The sequence below is a fragment of the Aythya fuligula genome, chromosome 1, assembly GCF_009819795.1.
Source record: "Aythya fuligula isolate bAytFul2 chromosome 1, bAytFul2.pri, whole genome shotgun sequence".
In the NCBI taxonomy this organism is placed as follows: Eukaryota; Metazoa; Chordata; class Aves; order Anseriformes; family Anatidae; genus Aythya; species Aythya fuligula.
In genome coordinates this window covers 73,904,802-73,920,782 of record NC_045559.1, presented here as the reverse complement: position 1 = coordinate 73,920,782, position 15,981 = coordinate 73,904,802, and the positions used below count along the sequence as shown (strand labels likewise).

Below are 15,981 nucleotides of genomic sequence, written 5' to 3'. Positions count from 1 at the left end.
CAAGGCTGGTATAAAACATTCAGTCACATCACAAGCATAGTATTTTAACCATTTTGTACTCTTAAAATTATTCATCCACCTGAGAGCTCAGGCTCCTTAAAAATCAGATAGGGTGGAACAGCATCAAAATACTTTTTTTAATTGGGGAAGATGTAGAGGTATGACTATGGAAAACCTAGACTTATTTATTCCACAAACTGAGTCACAAAAACCTGTCCATCAGTGTCATGATCTTATTATATTTGGACATTTTCAAATTAACCTGTAACCTGATGTCACATACCATGTCTGACTGAGAGAGGGAGTTAGGAGAATCTTAGCAAATAGAGATAGAGCGCTGACGGTATCAAACTAGTGGATGCTACTTAGTGTCTTTGCCAACTAGTGTGCATTCTGCAAATTAATTAAAGCAAGAAGCCTTGGGCCCCTTACCAAGGTTAGTCTCTTGATAAGAGTGTGAGCCTATCTTAAGAAACTGTCAGAAACTGGTCCTACGGATGGACAAGAGCCAAGAAGCAACTGAGTCTGCGCAAAAACAAGAGGTCAACTAGCGGTGACGAGGAAGAGTCACCAACCTTCATCCCCACGACCGCCAGCAACCACCACCAGGAGACAATGTGCAACTGCAGAGGGGAGGAGCTTATGGAAATGACTTCTTGAACTGATTTTAATATGAAGTGGGGATAGGTTATGCCTATGTATAGGCACATTGTGAAACTTCATACATATGTAACACTTTACTGCATATAACCATGGTAAGTTGCCACATCAGGTGTGCATGACTTTGGTGGGACTACCGCCCATGTTGCCCAGCACTGAATAAACAAACCTACTTTACAATCTTACTGTTTGTGGAGTGTGTTTTCCACAAGTCAAAACCACCATCCTTATCAGTCTCTGTTAATATGTCAACCTGTACATCATAGCAGCTGAGGAGGCAGCACACATTTGTGTCTGCTGTCACTCCTCTATGGTGGCCATTTCTAGCAGGGAGGCAGAGGGCAGCTGGAGGTTGTGGCTTCTAAAATTGCTCTATGTGCATTGCCAGGGTTTGTCATCTGTGCACAGGGAGAACTCCAGCAAAAGTTGTTGCATGGCATAACAATTCTACTCACTGATCAAGTGGCAAAATCCAGAAAAACAACTCTGGCAGTTTGTTACAAGAATCTCATCTAGGTCCCTGCATTAGCAGGGAGTACAGAGGCTTCTCCTCCCTTTTCTCTACTCCACTGGTTTAAACAGCTTCACTGTTTCTGAAGTCAGTTTATAGTATAGAGTCCTAAGCTACTAAAAAACAGTAATTCCCACACACTGGAGTCATAAAGTACAGAGAATCACCCTGCATTTTCATACACTTTTCTTGCATTCATGTATTCTTGCAAGTCCACACAGCTCAGATGTTATCAAGACACTGGATATTATACACACCTGTGTATAAGTTGAGCCTGATATCTGAAAAGAGGCTTTGTTCCAGTCTGCCTACAGAATCTGCCATCATTCTTCCATCTTTGCTAAGGATAATTTATATACAGATAAACTAGAACAGAGTGGAATTGGAGTTGTTGACGTCCTAGCCACTCCCTGAAGAGAGAACAGCAATTTTCACTGAAGTACGACTCAGCATTTGAGGTCTAAACCACATTACGCTGATATCTGTCCAAGTTCTGTTTTTCAATGAAGGCATTCATTTTTGCAGACACCCTTTCCATCATCACAATAAAGCACATAATTGGTTGCAATTATTTGTCTTATCTATTTGATACACATATACAACACCACATGTAGCAGAAATACTCATCTGCATGTTTCGTAATTCAGACACTAGGGAACACCAGTCTGCAGATCCTGTGGTAAAGAAGAATGCGTTATTTAGTGATCACACTGACAGGATGTGACAGGATGTATTGAGATTACACATAATAATTTCTGTACTGTGTCCTTTCCATGGGTGTGGTCCTTGGGTTTGGGATGTTTTGTTAATATTATTTGATTTAGCTAAGTCTCTGTTATTTCATGCTCCCTCTAAACCTGTGCTTATAACTGCTCAGTGGCATTGTGTATAACCAAGGAAAGACTGAATAGCATGATAATGGTGACTCAAGCCTATGAATCATTATTATTGCCAGAACTATTGGTGTCATGTTGTATTGGAATAAAATGTTTGCAAAGATCAGATAGCCAAAGTCAGAATTTCAGCATGGTGTCTGTAGGAATGGGCTTTGACCAGGCATTTGACTCCTCCACATAACAGCCAAAAGCAATGTGATCAAGGGATAGGAAAGATTAACTCTAGGTGAAGGCAATCCTTCCAGGTCTAGAAAGCAGATTCCTAGCACACAGCAACAAGTCTAAAATAAGGAGCTCCAGCATAGCTGTAGATACACAATAGATTATCACAGAGGTTATTCCTGTTATATTAAGTAAAGTTTTTTGGTTTGTACTAGTTGTTCCTCCTCCAGGTTGGTAACTGCTTGCTCTCATTCAGCTAGATTCAGCATTGGCATGTGTATACACTTCGATGTTAAAAAAAATGGCCTTAGAACCCAACAGGTTTGCCTTTGGGGGCTGGCAATTGTTTTCTCATGCAGCAAAGGAGACAGACTGTGTCTAGGAATGCGAGTAGGATTCACTGCTGTCTTTTGAAACTTTAGAAGCCTTTTGAGCAGGTGGTAAGGATGTATTGCTCTTATGCCCTCAGGATTAAACAACTTCAGTGGATTTTTGGTGCCAATGATGTTTTCTTCTGACTCACATTCACAGGAATGGTGGGAAAATTTTGTCTTCCTCTGCAAAACTTCCACTGCAGACGTCTACTCTCTTTAGTTGTGTCTTCTTGTGGCTCATCACATTTTGTAGGTTGTAGTTTTCTGTATGACAGACTAGGACTCCTCAGCATGGAGCTGCTGAGACCTGTAAGATACAAGTCTACAAAATTCCAAGTGAACAGTGGATGGAAGAGTGACTGTATCATCTGTTGCAATGCGAGAACAAAGGAACATCACATTACACTATCTGTTGGCAGTCTCTAAGACAAAAAGAGTCCTTTGTCACACAGTGGGTATTTAGATGATGAACTTACGGTCATAGGATGGTGTCAATACCAGCACAGGGGAATAAAAAAAAAAAAAAACGTACTACTAAACAACAAGATACATAGTCCTGTACTCTCAATTGTATTCTTGCACAAGCATTTCTACTATTCCCCCTCTACTCTGCCCTGGTCAGGCCTCACCTGGAGTACTGGGTCCAGTTCTGGGCTCCCCGGTACAAAAAAGACAGGGATCTCCTGGAAAGAGTCCAGTGGAGGGCAACAAAGTTGATACAGGGCCTGGAGCATCTTCCCTATGACGAAAGAGTGAGACCTGGATCTGTTCACCCTGGAGAAAAGAAGACTGAGAGGGGATCTTATCAATGTTTATAAATACCTGAGGTATGGGAGACAGAAGGATTTGGCCAACCTCTTTTCAGTGGTTTGTGGGGACAGAACAAGGGGTAATGGCCACAAAATGGAGCACAGGAAGTTCTGCACCTACATGCAAAAGAACTTCTTCACGGTGAGAAAAGGCCTGGAACAGGCTGGCCAGTGTGTTTGTGGAGTCTCCTTCTCTGGAGATATTCAAGGCCTGTCTGGACGCCTACCTAGGCAGCCTGCTCTAAGGAAGCTGCTTTGGCAGGGGGGGTTGGACCCGATGATCTCTTGAGGTCCTTTCCAACCCCTACAATTCTGTGATTCTGTGTGAATCTGTGATTTGTTATAGGCTGCTGTCAGAAACAGCTCACTGGGTCAGACAGTGGTTTGATTTAATGCCATCTAGCTGCAGTTCTGTCCTAAATTAGGAGGTGTGGGTAGTGAAGCAGATCTGTATCTGAAGACTACAAGGCTTGAATTGGAGGTCTCCAAAATGAGCAAACCATAATGCATGGAACACATCTTTTATTCAATAAGCAAGCAAGCACAGAAGTATAATGTGTACTGCTTAATATTCATACATTACTAAAAATATAAAAATAGAAATAAAATTTCACTGAAAGCATTTTCACCCACAAATATACAAGGAAAAGTGCTGTCAAGCCACATCATGCTACACCATTTGCCAGTTAAACTGACAGTTTGTTTTCCAACAGAACTGAAACACCCAAAATCTGCTAGTCTTTCCTCATGGCTTTTGGTGAGACTGAATATTTAACTAGCAAAAATGACCCTCCTGCAGCTGAGAACCTAAAAGGCATTGATGTAATTACCTAACAGAATGAAATAATTCTGGAGAGTTTTACAGTGATAGGAGCCTGCTTCAGGCTGTTTGTGTACCTGTCATAGAAAATAAAAAAAAAATCAACTTGCATCCTGATCATAATCCAGACCAACTAGCCATGACTAACAATTACTGAAACCGTTCTGCATGAATATTTGTACAATACTCTCACCTGGTGGTGTATTTTTAAACTCTCTTCCTTCATTGCAGCCACTTCCTCTGCCTGCTAACATTGCCACACATATCCACTTTATCTTAGATCTGAGGGAGTCCAGCAGCACAGAGAACAGTGCTGAGTGTCCTTAAGTTTTGATGGAACAGGAGGATATCCAGCACCCTATCTTCTCTGATTGTATCTAATAGGTGAAATTCAGATCTGCACAGTAAACCAACATGAGTTAGAGACTAATTCCTGAAGAAAGACCTCTGCACCAGATGTCTTGGTCCCCATTTTGAGGGACTAAGCTAGAGCTGCAGGCTGAAAGCTTGTTTGCTGACCTTCTGCATGGAGCTGAACTTCTTCCATCAAGAAGACTGCTGTGTGCAGTCATCCATGAAAGCATGCATGGGTTTGGGGATTAGTGACAATCACAGCTATATTTCATAACAAGGCCTGTCTTGCAGAGTGTGCCAGTACACAGAATCTACTCAGAAATTACAGAGATAAGGGTGTGCAGAACTTAATGTGAATCCCACTTTGATAATTTATTTTGGAATGGGATTGATTTATACTTGATTTACCAGTTATAAAAATAAATGTGATGATTAACCCCTGAGATCATTCTAGCATACAGTTTTGGCCTGTTACTTGTTCCCCTCTGAAATAATTTATTTGGTTCATGGACATTTATTTAGGTCCTAGTGAAAAGCATTATAAAACATTAAATAAGCAAGATGGGCCTGAAAAGGTGTACATTCTAGTTGCACATTTGATACATACCTTATACGTATATAATACAATTCCTTAACAACTGAATGTTCTAGTATTGTCTAGGAAGTTCTTGCATGTGGACAAATAATCAAAATACCAGAAAATGAACAGCTGTTTAGGATCAAAGATAATCGTATCTGGTTTACACTTAAATTGTTTAAGGTTTTCTTAGATTGCTTACTTGATCTATGGTTTACTTCGATTGTTTTTCTTTCTTTAAATCTGGTTACACATAATAGCTACAGTAGTTTGTCCAGCAGGTAATAAATGAATGCATAAAGCACTTCTATATTTGGATATCATAAGCATGCATTTTTATAAATAAAAATCAAATGTGAGGTCACATTTTCCCATCTTCTGTTTATAGACTAAATCAAATTTCTCATTCATAGAAACAGTGAAGATGTCTTTCCATAGCCCAACTCGACCTGAAACACAGAGAGGGAACAGTCAGACAGTGGAGAGAACACCAAATTTTTACAGTCTAATTGTACAGGGCACCAAGAATAATTTGTAAGAAGCTGATCGATCTTAACTTTCACTGAAACCCCAATGAGACCTGATACTATTCATTATCTTCCCCAATCGCCTTGTCATCTGCACTGGAAGAGTATTATAAAAGAAAAATTCAGATTTTTATGAGATACTGCTCCAGCTTTAATTAACTATAAATACAGATTTTGTTTTGGATATTAACTTACAAGTTAATTTCTGGTGTCAGTTCAAAGTATGGATGCTTAATAATGCCGTCAGATAACAACAATACATTTCAAAATGACCGTGCCTTTACCATATACTCATTGGAAAACAATTCAGAAACATGAAACACAGAGCATTAAGCTGATTGTTGAATTTTGATCACTGAGATTTTAGCATAGCTGATTTCTAGTATTTTACGTTTAAAGATAAGTTCAACAGATGAATTTATGTTTCTTAGAATGGAAAGAAACGATTTGTAAAACACCAGTGAATGCCCAGATTGTATCTATTGACAAGATATTGACAAGAACGTGTGCCATGCAACCAGCTTATGACATTTAAGTTTAATTTTATACACGAGGAAGACAAATCTTTTGGTGGATACAGTATGAACACTGAACACTTCTACCTTGTATGGAGTATTCTTCTATTTTACTGAACCCAACTAGTGATACAACCTGATGACACTGCTGAAGTCACCAGTCAAAGGCTACAGTCCCCTTATCAACAGTTACTCTGCAACAAATTTTAACTTGTATTCTTGTTGGGTTACTTATTGATGAATAAGCCCCATGGAGTAACCAGAATGAGATAAACAATTATCTTCTCATTTATACTGGGTGTAAATAAAGACAAAATCCAGGCTAGTTCAGCTGGAATAAATGAAAGGAAAACTAAGACTATGCTACCACAGAGTTTAATCATAACAGCAAGAACAAAACTACGTGCAGGTAACTTAATTAAGCATCTGATGCATATGAAGAGTACGTATTTAATTACCATTGTTTTTATGCGGCAACTCTATAATTGAATCCAAAGATAAAACTGTTTGAAACTTCTATAAATTACGCATTAACATGATGATACAGTATGTGTGACAAGGGCCATTTAATGAAATCAGGATTTTCCTATAACTCCTGAAGGTATGATAGTGTTGCAGTTTGCTTTAGGATCAAAAGAGTCTAAAGAACCTGAAACTGACTAAAAATGTATCATTTTGTTTTTGCCAAGTTTGTCCTGTATCAAACATGAAGAAATTTCTTGCAATCAGAAACATCTGATAATCAGTTTTATTCTGGTAACTCTAATTGCATGAAGTGCAGTATAAAACATAAAAGCCTGTATTTATCTTTCAATAATGTTAAGAAGTATTTCCTTCCTCTACTTCAGAAAGATAAATATTTTTTTTCTGAATCTCCCTAACCGCACATATGAACAAATAACAACTTTTACAAAACACATATGCAGTGGATTATTTGAAATATATTTTTTTAACCACATGAATTTATAGGTTGTCAAAAAAAGTCACCCACCTGGTTTATGATTTGAATCATGCAACTGTGTAAGTTATGATGTGATATGAGTCAAATGTAAATAATATATCTAATCATTGCTCTGCTTTCACAGCAGCTCAGGGTTATCTTCAGAGTATAGATGAATGTGCTAAAAGAAAAAAAATGAAGAACTAAAATAAAGCAAAATAATGTAAATGTAACTAATGACAAATTAAAAATATTTGAAACAAATTACAATAAGCTGTCATGTAACTGCCACAATTCTGTCACAGAAATGAACAGAAGAACAAAGCACTGTCAATGAAGCTACATTCTAAAGCAACAAAATATTGTAAAAGTCAGACACAAGTGAACAAAATAAATTCAAAATAAGGATTTATTTTCTAAAAAGCACACAGTGAACAAATGACAAAATATTAAATCAGCTGTTGTAGCTCCCTTCTTTATTACAAAACAGAAACATCTTTTTGAAAGGTTTGTTAGAAGAGAGCAGTAAGAGGCTCTGACCCTTGACTGGGGCTTGCAGGCTCCACTACAGAACAATGAATACTAACACCATGCACAGAATGGTACATGCAAAAGTGGGCATCACCCTGTTTATCTGAATGGAGATGACCTGGGCAGCAGGGGCAGTTGTTGACCTTTCTGCCTGTTGAAGGACTCAACAGCAGCTGTGTTCCCTTCTCTCTGTTTTCTCTGATATTACAGCTTCACCTCTCTCTCACAACTGCCTTGCTGACTTTCACTGGGAAAAAAGGAGGGATTTTGGCTGTGCTGCTGCTCCACAGATCTCCAGGTAACAGAGGTTAGATACAAATCTAAGTTTTTGTGTTACTTCATACAATTGAACTGAAGAAAACGTGGCTCTGTTGTTTGTAAGATCTTAAACTTACATCCAACACTTTCTCTGAGGCATTCAAGATGTCTTACCAGACTCATTTTTTGATCTTGCCTTCACAGTAGAGAAGTAAGCTGATAATATGAGTTTGGTTATCTGCTGTAAAATTCTATGGCAAATTAGATGGTCTCTGTTTTTTTACACAAGATACAACCTGTATTACATGTTGGATTTTTCAGTTTGAACAAGCAGGAGGAGGGCAGGATGAGAGTTGAAAGTAAGATATCTAAGAGCAGAAAAACACACTATGCACTGGAGACTACCAAAGACTACAGAGATTACGTTTTCCAGAAAAACTACAAACTTCTTTGTCTTTACCAAAATTTTACCTCAAGCCAGCAAACTTTAGATAGATTTTTACAAAGTCACAGATAAAAGCAAGGAAGTCTGAGCAATAGCTTTTGTAAAGTGTGACACTCTGAAACGTTTGTGCCAACATACAAACAGCGTAAGTTACTGAGGGGCAGTTACCCTGACCAGAGTCTGTGCAGGGAAATGAAAACTGGCATAAGGCCTGCCAAGACAATAAAGGTCATATAGAATAGCAGAGAGCTGCTTCCATGGGAAACAGATCCTCTCAAACAAACCTGACTGCATGTTCATAAGATTACAGTCTGACTGAGTAAAGGTAAACGCAAAGATACAATGGACTTCTGTAAGGCACGTGATGTTAGTGTTTTTTAATGCAATTACATAACATTGTATTGGATTTACGTGGAAAGGTTTGGGGAGGGTGAAGGGGGACTGCAAGGGTGGCCTCTGTGAGAAGAGATAAGGAGCTGCCCATGTTGGACAGAGTCAGTTCCAGTTGTCTCCAAAGCACTGTTGGCCAAAGCTGAGCACCATTAGCTGGTGGTACCTCTTGTGCTAACATATTTTAAAAGGGACAAAAAACTGCTGTGAAGCAGCTGTGAAAAAAAGTTAGAAAAAAAATGCGAGAGAACCACCCCTGCACACAACAAAGTCAGTGAAAAAGAAGGGGGTGGAGATGCTCCACATGCCAGAGCAGAGATTCCCTTGCAGGCCATGTAGAATACTGTGGTGAAACAGGTTGTTCCCCCACAGCCACGGGAGGACCATGTCGGAACAGAAATCCACGCTGCAGCCCACTGGCACCCAGGCTCTTCCTAAAGGACTGTACCCAATGGATAGGACCCATGCTTGAGCAGTTCTTGAAGAACTGCAGCCCACTGGAAGGAACCATGTTGGACCAATTTGTGAAGGACTGTATCTTCTCCAGGCCAAGTCTGTTTTGCCCATGATGGTAACTGGTGAGCAAACTCCCCAACTTTATCTTGACTCAGTTTTTTCATCCTTTTTTCTCCTCCTGTATCGCTGAGAAAGGGGAGTGAGAGAGCAGCTTGGCAGGTATCTGGCAGCCAGCCAAGGTTAACACTGCCCCCCCACAGTCAGTAAAATGCATGATAAATGAGTAAACAATTGGCTTACTCAAAATTAGCAGTCAAATGATATTTGATAGAGATTTGATAGCGATTATCAGAGATTTGAGAATTATAAAAATTACAGCTAATAAAATTTGCACATAACAAGATTGGCTGAGAGAAGTAATATGGAAGGGACTCCTACACAGAAACTTAAGAACAAAACATTCAGGTCATGCTCCCTGAATAAGGGACAATAACCTTTTAATCAGTTCCTCTGAAAAGACTGTGTGGTCACAATAAGCATGAGCTTCATGTTTGATGCTGTAGCAAAATGTGCTAATGTGGCCACAGATAGACAAAAAAGGGAGAGGGAAACAAAGTTAAACTTAAAAATGAATTAAATTAGTGCATAAAGTGATTTTTATCCTGAACAAGGCACTTGTGACAATGACATAGGAAATCCGTCTCATTCTTTATGCTCTTGTCTTTAAGTGTTGTAAAGCAGCCCACAGAAAATATGTAGAGGGAGACTTCCTGAGTCCACTTTCCTATGCTTATAAGAAAGAAGACTGAGAAAGGACTTGATCTCTTGGCATTGTTGAAATACAGATGTATAAACAGATCAAAGGACACTTCGGGTTCCTAGAGAAAGACCTCAAAAGAATAAACGTCTATAAGCTACACACATTTTAAACAGCTGAGACAGACAATGAAAAAAGGACATAAGGAAAACTAGAAGTTCTTGTCATTTGATGCCTTGAAACTAGAATGATTTGCTATTCTAGAAAATCTGATAAAACAAAACACAAGGGTTTAGGCCAGGACAAATGGAATTGTATGGGCTTTGGAGTGCCAAATGTCAGAAGGAGCCAAGCAATCTTCCCAGCATCAACAGCTCAATCAGCTGAAGTAAGCCAAAGACATCTTGTCTTCTCCAACAGAGCAGTTTGGATGATGCTCAATATGCACTGTTGATCTTGAATGTTTCCATTCTTTTAAATCACTTCCACCTGACTTTATTCCGAAACAAACCTCAAAATTGTACCAGTTTCCTCACATCATTTATAGAGCAATATTTTGCAAACATCTTAGCATATCTTGGATGTTACTAAGCTGTCAAATGCTTCTTTCAACTTCCACTCTTAAGTTTTACTGTGGGTTTTAAACATACCCCTGCCAACAGGAAGGGCTTCTGCATTACAGCACTGATCGATGAGTTGATGGCAGTGTTCCACCATGGATTCCAGCTGTGCTTTGTCATAAGAAACTCCCAAGAACCTCACGAGTTGTTCAACCATTGTTGCTAGGTCCTGTAAGAGAGCATTTAAAGATGAGTTTATTTTACAGTATTTTAAATGATTTTTTTGTATGAGTGTAAATACTTCAAAGTGAATTACATCCTGATGAGTGCAAAAAATATCAATGAAAAAGTTGCAGAAACATTACCATAAAAATTTTCCCATCTTCCTATTTGCTGAAAGTAAACCCACATATTCCAAGTAAATAGGGGAGAAGAGATAGGAAACAGAGTGATGCTGTGATGCTACCAGCTTTCAGCAGCATCCCTCAATGAGGGGTTAGGAATATACTGTTATTCAAAATAATGGGTTTGAAATCATCATTACTGAATTATTAACATTATTCTGATTATATTACAACTTTTAGCATCCAACTCCATGAGAAGGTTTAAGAAAAAATACAAGCTGAAATTATATAGATGTGCATTTTGAAATATTTTCACTAATTCTCAAAAATATATTATTGCAATAGGAAATGGAAATTGATGTTCTATGTAGTATTTCCATTACATTTCTGATTTAAAATACAGTGGATTTGTTATCCAACACACTGTAAGGACGTTAGAATTATGTTCACCTTATGCTACATGATCATCCCCAATCGTTATTCAGATAGCTCACTATATGATAGTAAGAACAACCCAATAATCAGAATAAATGCTGAATACATAGGATAAACCCCCTGATGAGAGAGTGATACCTCATTGATACAACACACACTGTAAGACATTTTAAGTGAACACCAAATGTTGAGGGTAGCAAGCATTGAGCAGTTACACCTCTCTGCCTTCTGTGTGAGCAATGGAGCACCTAAACATGCAGGTGTATTCCTGAGTAAATTACTGCTTTTACAAAAGTGCTGACAGTCCATGAAATGAATTGAATGCCAGCACTTTAAAAATGCTATCAGACATTAGGAAGCCCAACTATGGAAACATGAACCATTTTTTTCCCTTCATATGTTTTAAATGCTGCAATGCTAAAAACCAATTAAAATACCTCTTTGCCTACATGTAACCTACCTTGTGCATATCTTCATACTTGAGGAAAAGCACGTTGGCATCCATGTGATGTTCCCAAAACTCTTGGACATGTTCAAACCAAGAACCATATCCTACTACAGGTACAGAAGATATTATGATAGGCATATAAAAAAAAAAAAGTTATTAATTCCTCTTCAAAAAAAGGAAAGAAATAAAATAATTGGAGAGGTTCATAGCTCACAAGAGAACCACCTAGTTTTGACCCACTGCCATGCACATCAATGAATTTAATTGAAAAAGAGTGTTGCTATCAGTTTGGAATACTCAAAAGAGCTAATCTGTCAAAGAAAAAATGTTCAACAGAAAATGTAACTATATTTCACTATGAACCACTCTAGAGCTCAGTATTAGTAATGCCTGACTACTGCACAGAAGTGGAGCCAACATAAACATAAATTATATAGATAGTTTTGCAGAAGGCAAATTTTCAGTGGCTTTAACCTGTGTTAATTTCTGCAATTAGCATTATCACACTGCACCTTCCATCATTTTGAAGCTAGATATTCACTAGTGGAAAGTTCCATAGAGCATCTTTTATGATGGACAAAAAACCTGCTAACAGCTATCATCATTTCTTAATTAGATAAGTATTGAGGAAAGAGACCTATATGTTTTCTCCACTGTCATTCTCAGAAAACTGAAGATATACTGACAGAGTATTCTATTTATCATTACATCTTTTGTACCCTCTAAAATTTAAGGCCTATTCTCTTCTGTTATAACTTTCTTAGTACTTCCCATGCAAACTGACACAGTTACGCCAGAACATGGTCTCAGGAAGTATTCCAAGTAGCCAAGGTGCTACACTGGGAAGGCCTACGTTCCTAGTTCTGCTCCAGCAGTGGTTACTAGAAATTCTAACACACACACACACACACACACACACACACACACACATTCTTTCTTTATTTTCCAGTTCTCTGATAAAGTCCATATTTGTGCTGATTTCAGTCCGTCTACATGTGTGTAGCAGAGTTACAGACACTAGCATTTATTACCCAAAGAGTATCTTTTACTGCTAATATTACCAAAATGAAAACTGGAGGAGAAATGCATTCTGGATATTCCTTTCTTACCAGTGATAAATTCCCGAAAAGTATGTCATATAATCAAGGCAGGAGCCAAGCAAATATGGTGAGCAGTTTTACACATTTTCTCAGTATTTTTAGTCACGTTTATAGTAAACAGCACTAGAAAACATTTAACATTTTAGCTTTGTATTTTTGAAGCCACCTTTTCCCTTTGAAAAAGAACAATATCATTTCAGTATATGAAAAGTTTTCAATGCACAGAAGTCAGTTTCATATGAAAAAGAATACAGAACTTCCCTTCTATATTAGGTCTTTTAATATATGTTTCATATGTTTCCAGTCTAGTAGTTCATGCTCACAGGCTACAGACAAGATTCCCATTCCTGGGGAATGTAGAAGAAAAAACTGAACAGAACAGAATTAGAACAGAAGGAGATCATTCACCCTGCCTGCACAAAAGAAAATGACAAAGGTTATAAAGCCTGTTAACTAACCTCCACTGGCAGGCTTTTACTTTTTAATTCCCTTTAGTATTATATTGATTCTTTAGCATCAAGCCCTCCATACACCAATTTTAAGGAAGTTTGGATCTAGAAGAGATCCTGGTCTCAGAGCAGATCACAAGGTGTTGGGTGGCTTCTTAGCATCACATTAGGGTATCACAGAGAAGATTTTGTAGACAAATAAAGCAGTAAAAAAATTGCTAATAATTTATTTTTTAATCTCACTAGCTACAACATGTAGCAATCCGCTAGCAAAAAGCCCAATGATAGCCAGTTACATGAGAATATAGGGCTTGCCCTCTCCCCTAAGTTTACTGATTTGGTGCAACAGAACTACTTACGGTAGTGCAATTGGAATGGGAACAGTTGGTGGGTGTGTTGCAATATAGCCCTTGCTCAAAGTAGTTACTTGGTATCCATCTACTGAGCTGCTGTAATGCAGGGTACTGTATTCTCATTTCAGGTTGTATATATTCAGACAGTAGCAGCCTACAGCTGCTTTCTTACAGGGGCTCACTTCAGCTTACTGATATATTTCTACAGATGTACTCCATGAGCTCAGTCTCATGCAAACTAGAAATATTTGTGCATAACAGATATCTTGCTAGCAACAAATTTCAAGTTCCAGAATTAAATAAGAATACTAAAGGAATTACCATAGCAAATGTTTCTTGAGGAGCAGAAAGACTACTCAGAAGTAGGTAAGCATAGAGAACTGAAAGCAACCGGTGCCAGGCACATTCACCACTTTTCACAGGGTACCCACTGCCTTGCAAACTGAATTTTAAAAAATAGAGTAGACCAGAATTTGCCTGAGTGAAGTAAAATGGTATCAAGCCCATGGCGTGAGTAATTGTAAGGCAATTATTAAGAAGGCATCGCCACAGTTCACATAGACAAATTTAAGTCCATGCAGTACTGTATCTGTAGCAACCTCCCTGCTCTATAAACAAAACAACTGCACCTTTATTCACTTCATTTCTGTACTTGCAGAGGGAATGCAGAGATGAAAATACATGTGTAACAGCATGTGCACATGCTCCTTACACTTGTCATTCATAAACCTTCTGCAGAACTCTTGAAATGTTCCTCTGTAGCTCATGGTTCTTAGGGAGCGGTGAAACTGGTAATAGGACACCACCAGGTCTTTGGGGTTGCGAGCCATGTATATTACCTACAACAGTGAGCGAAAATCATCTTAATGAAAGTTTCCCCCCCCTCCCCCCCATTTCCGAAAGCATGTAAACAACTGCTGCTAGTTCAGTTAAATAAACATGAATTAATTTTTACCTTTGAATTGCCATTATGGAGGTCTGAAGGCAAAAAAACGATATGGTAGGTGGCTTTTTATGAGGCGAGGAGATGTTAGTTCCTAAAATAAAGCAAAGAAATGTTTCTTATTGTGTATTAGTTTTGGTACATCCTGAGCTGTCCTGAGCCGTCACACTTGATGTCCTTTACTGTCCTGAGTTACATTCACTAAGTCACTTATTAAATTAATAGGGGTCTGCAACTAGATATTAGGTCAGGGAATTGCATCTGTTTTTTAAATCAAAAGGATGGATAATGTGTATATGCAGAAATTGTAGAAATTGTTGTGTGTGGTTTTTGTTTTGTTTTGAAACTACTTCCATTTGTAGGACCTTCTCAAGAAAAGTGTAACGATAGCATTATTGTTGTAACACTAACTTTGTTTCCTCCAATACTTCCACTAAAATTCTGTGGGAAAAAAAAAAAAAAAAAAAAAAAAAAAAAAAAGAAGCTCTAAATGAGGAGCTTCAGAAAATCCTTAACTTCTTAACTTATAAATTATAACCCTGCAATTTATTTTTTCCTCAAAAATAGGCCTAGACAATCGAGAGGTTTATCTTGAGTATAATAACACTTTTCAAAACAGAAAGCATTTTTCTGTCATAATTTCAGAAAAAAATGTCTTATGACACAATCTGTCAGGAGTTGAAAGCTGCATAAACTAGTATTAGATCAAGTTGGTAGCATATACCAACTTGAGTTTAGTTTGAGTGTAGCCTCAAACTAAACCTCTCACTACTGCCACCACATATTTGCACTGAAGTAGCACTGAGGTTTCACTGGAATAGGGTCACACAGTGAAAAAGAAAAGCAACCTCTGACCTCTAAATGCTCTCAGCTTAAAAGCAGACTGATGCTGCAGTTGTCAGTGACCAGAACTAGCTTAGATCTATCCATGCCAGCCTTAGCTAGCGCAATTCATTAAGCACTGTAGAAGTTCTAGAATGGAGCCTAGTATTTTGGCCAATCATTCCAAGGTATGACTGTATTTAAAGTAGTTACAGCAATAATAAAATCACACATGCCATGCCACTAGTCTGAGTGATTCTTAATAACATGGAAATCATTACAGGCAGAATATTCCAAACTCCTCTAGGTACATTACAGAGTCTACAGATTCACAGACTCTAGGTCTCTAAGGATCTAGACATGCAAATCCAAAGTACAGGGTCTATAGATCCACAGATCTCTGTATAGTTCTTTTGCAAATTCAAGAAAGGGATCAAAGCAAATCAGTCTTATTTGGGGAGCTTCCAAGGAAAGGAGGCTTAGAACTCTCTTATTCAAGAAATCCATTCTCAAGATATTTAGGATGTTGAGAAACATGTTTTAAG

At 38.2% G+C, this 15,981-nt stretch overlaps 1 protein-coding gene across 1 annotated transcript in view; it reads right to left on the bottom strand.

Moving 5' to 3' along the window:
* Nucleotides 1-3,917: 3,917 nt before the first annotated feature.
* SULT4A1 (sulfotransferase family 4A member 1) overlaps nt 3,918-15,981 on the bottom strand; it is a 37,361-nt gene continuing 25,297 nt past the window's right edge. The window contains 6 exon segments of the mRNA XM_032181460.1: nt 3,918-5,612; nt 10,633-10,771; nt 11,782-11,876; nt 14,384-14,510; nt 14,627-14,662; nt 14,664-14,708. Coding sequence (XP_032037351.1) covers nt 5,500-5,612; nt 10,633-10,771; nt 11,782-11,876; nt 14,384-14,510; nt 14,627-14,662; nt 14,664-14,708 — 555 coding nt within the window. The 3' untranslated portion in view covers nt 3,918-5,499.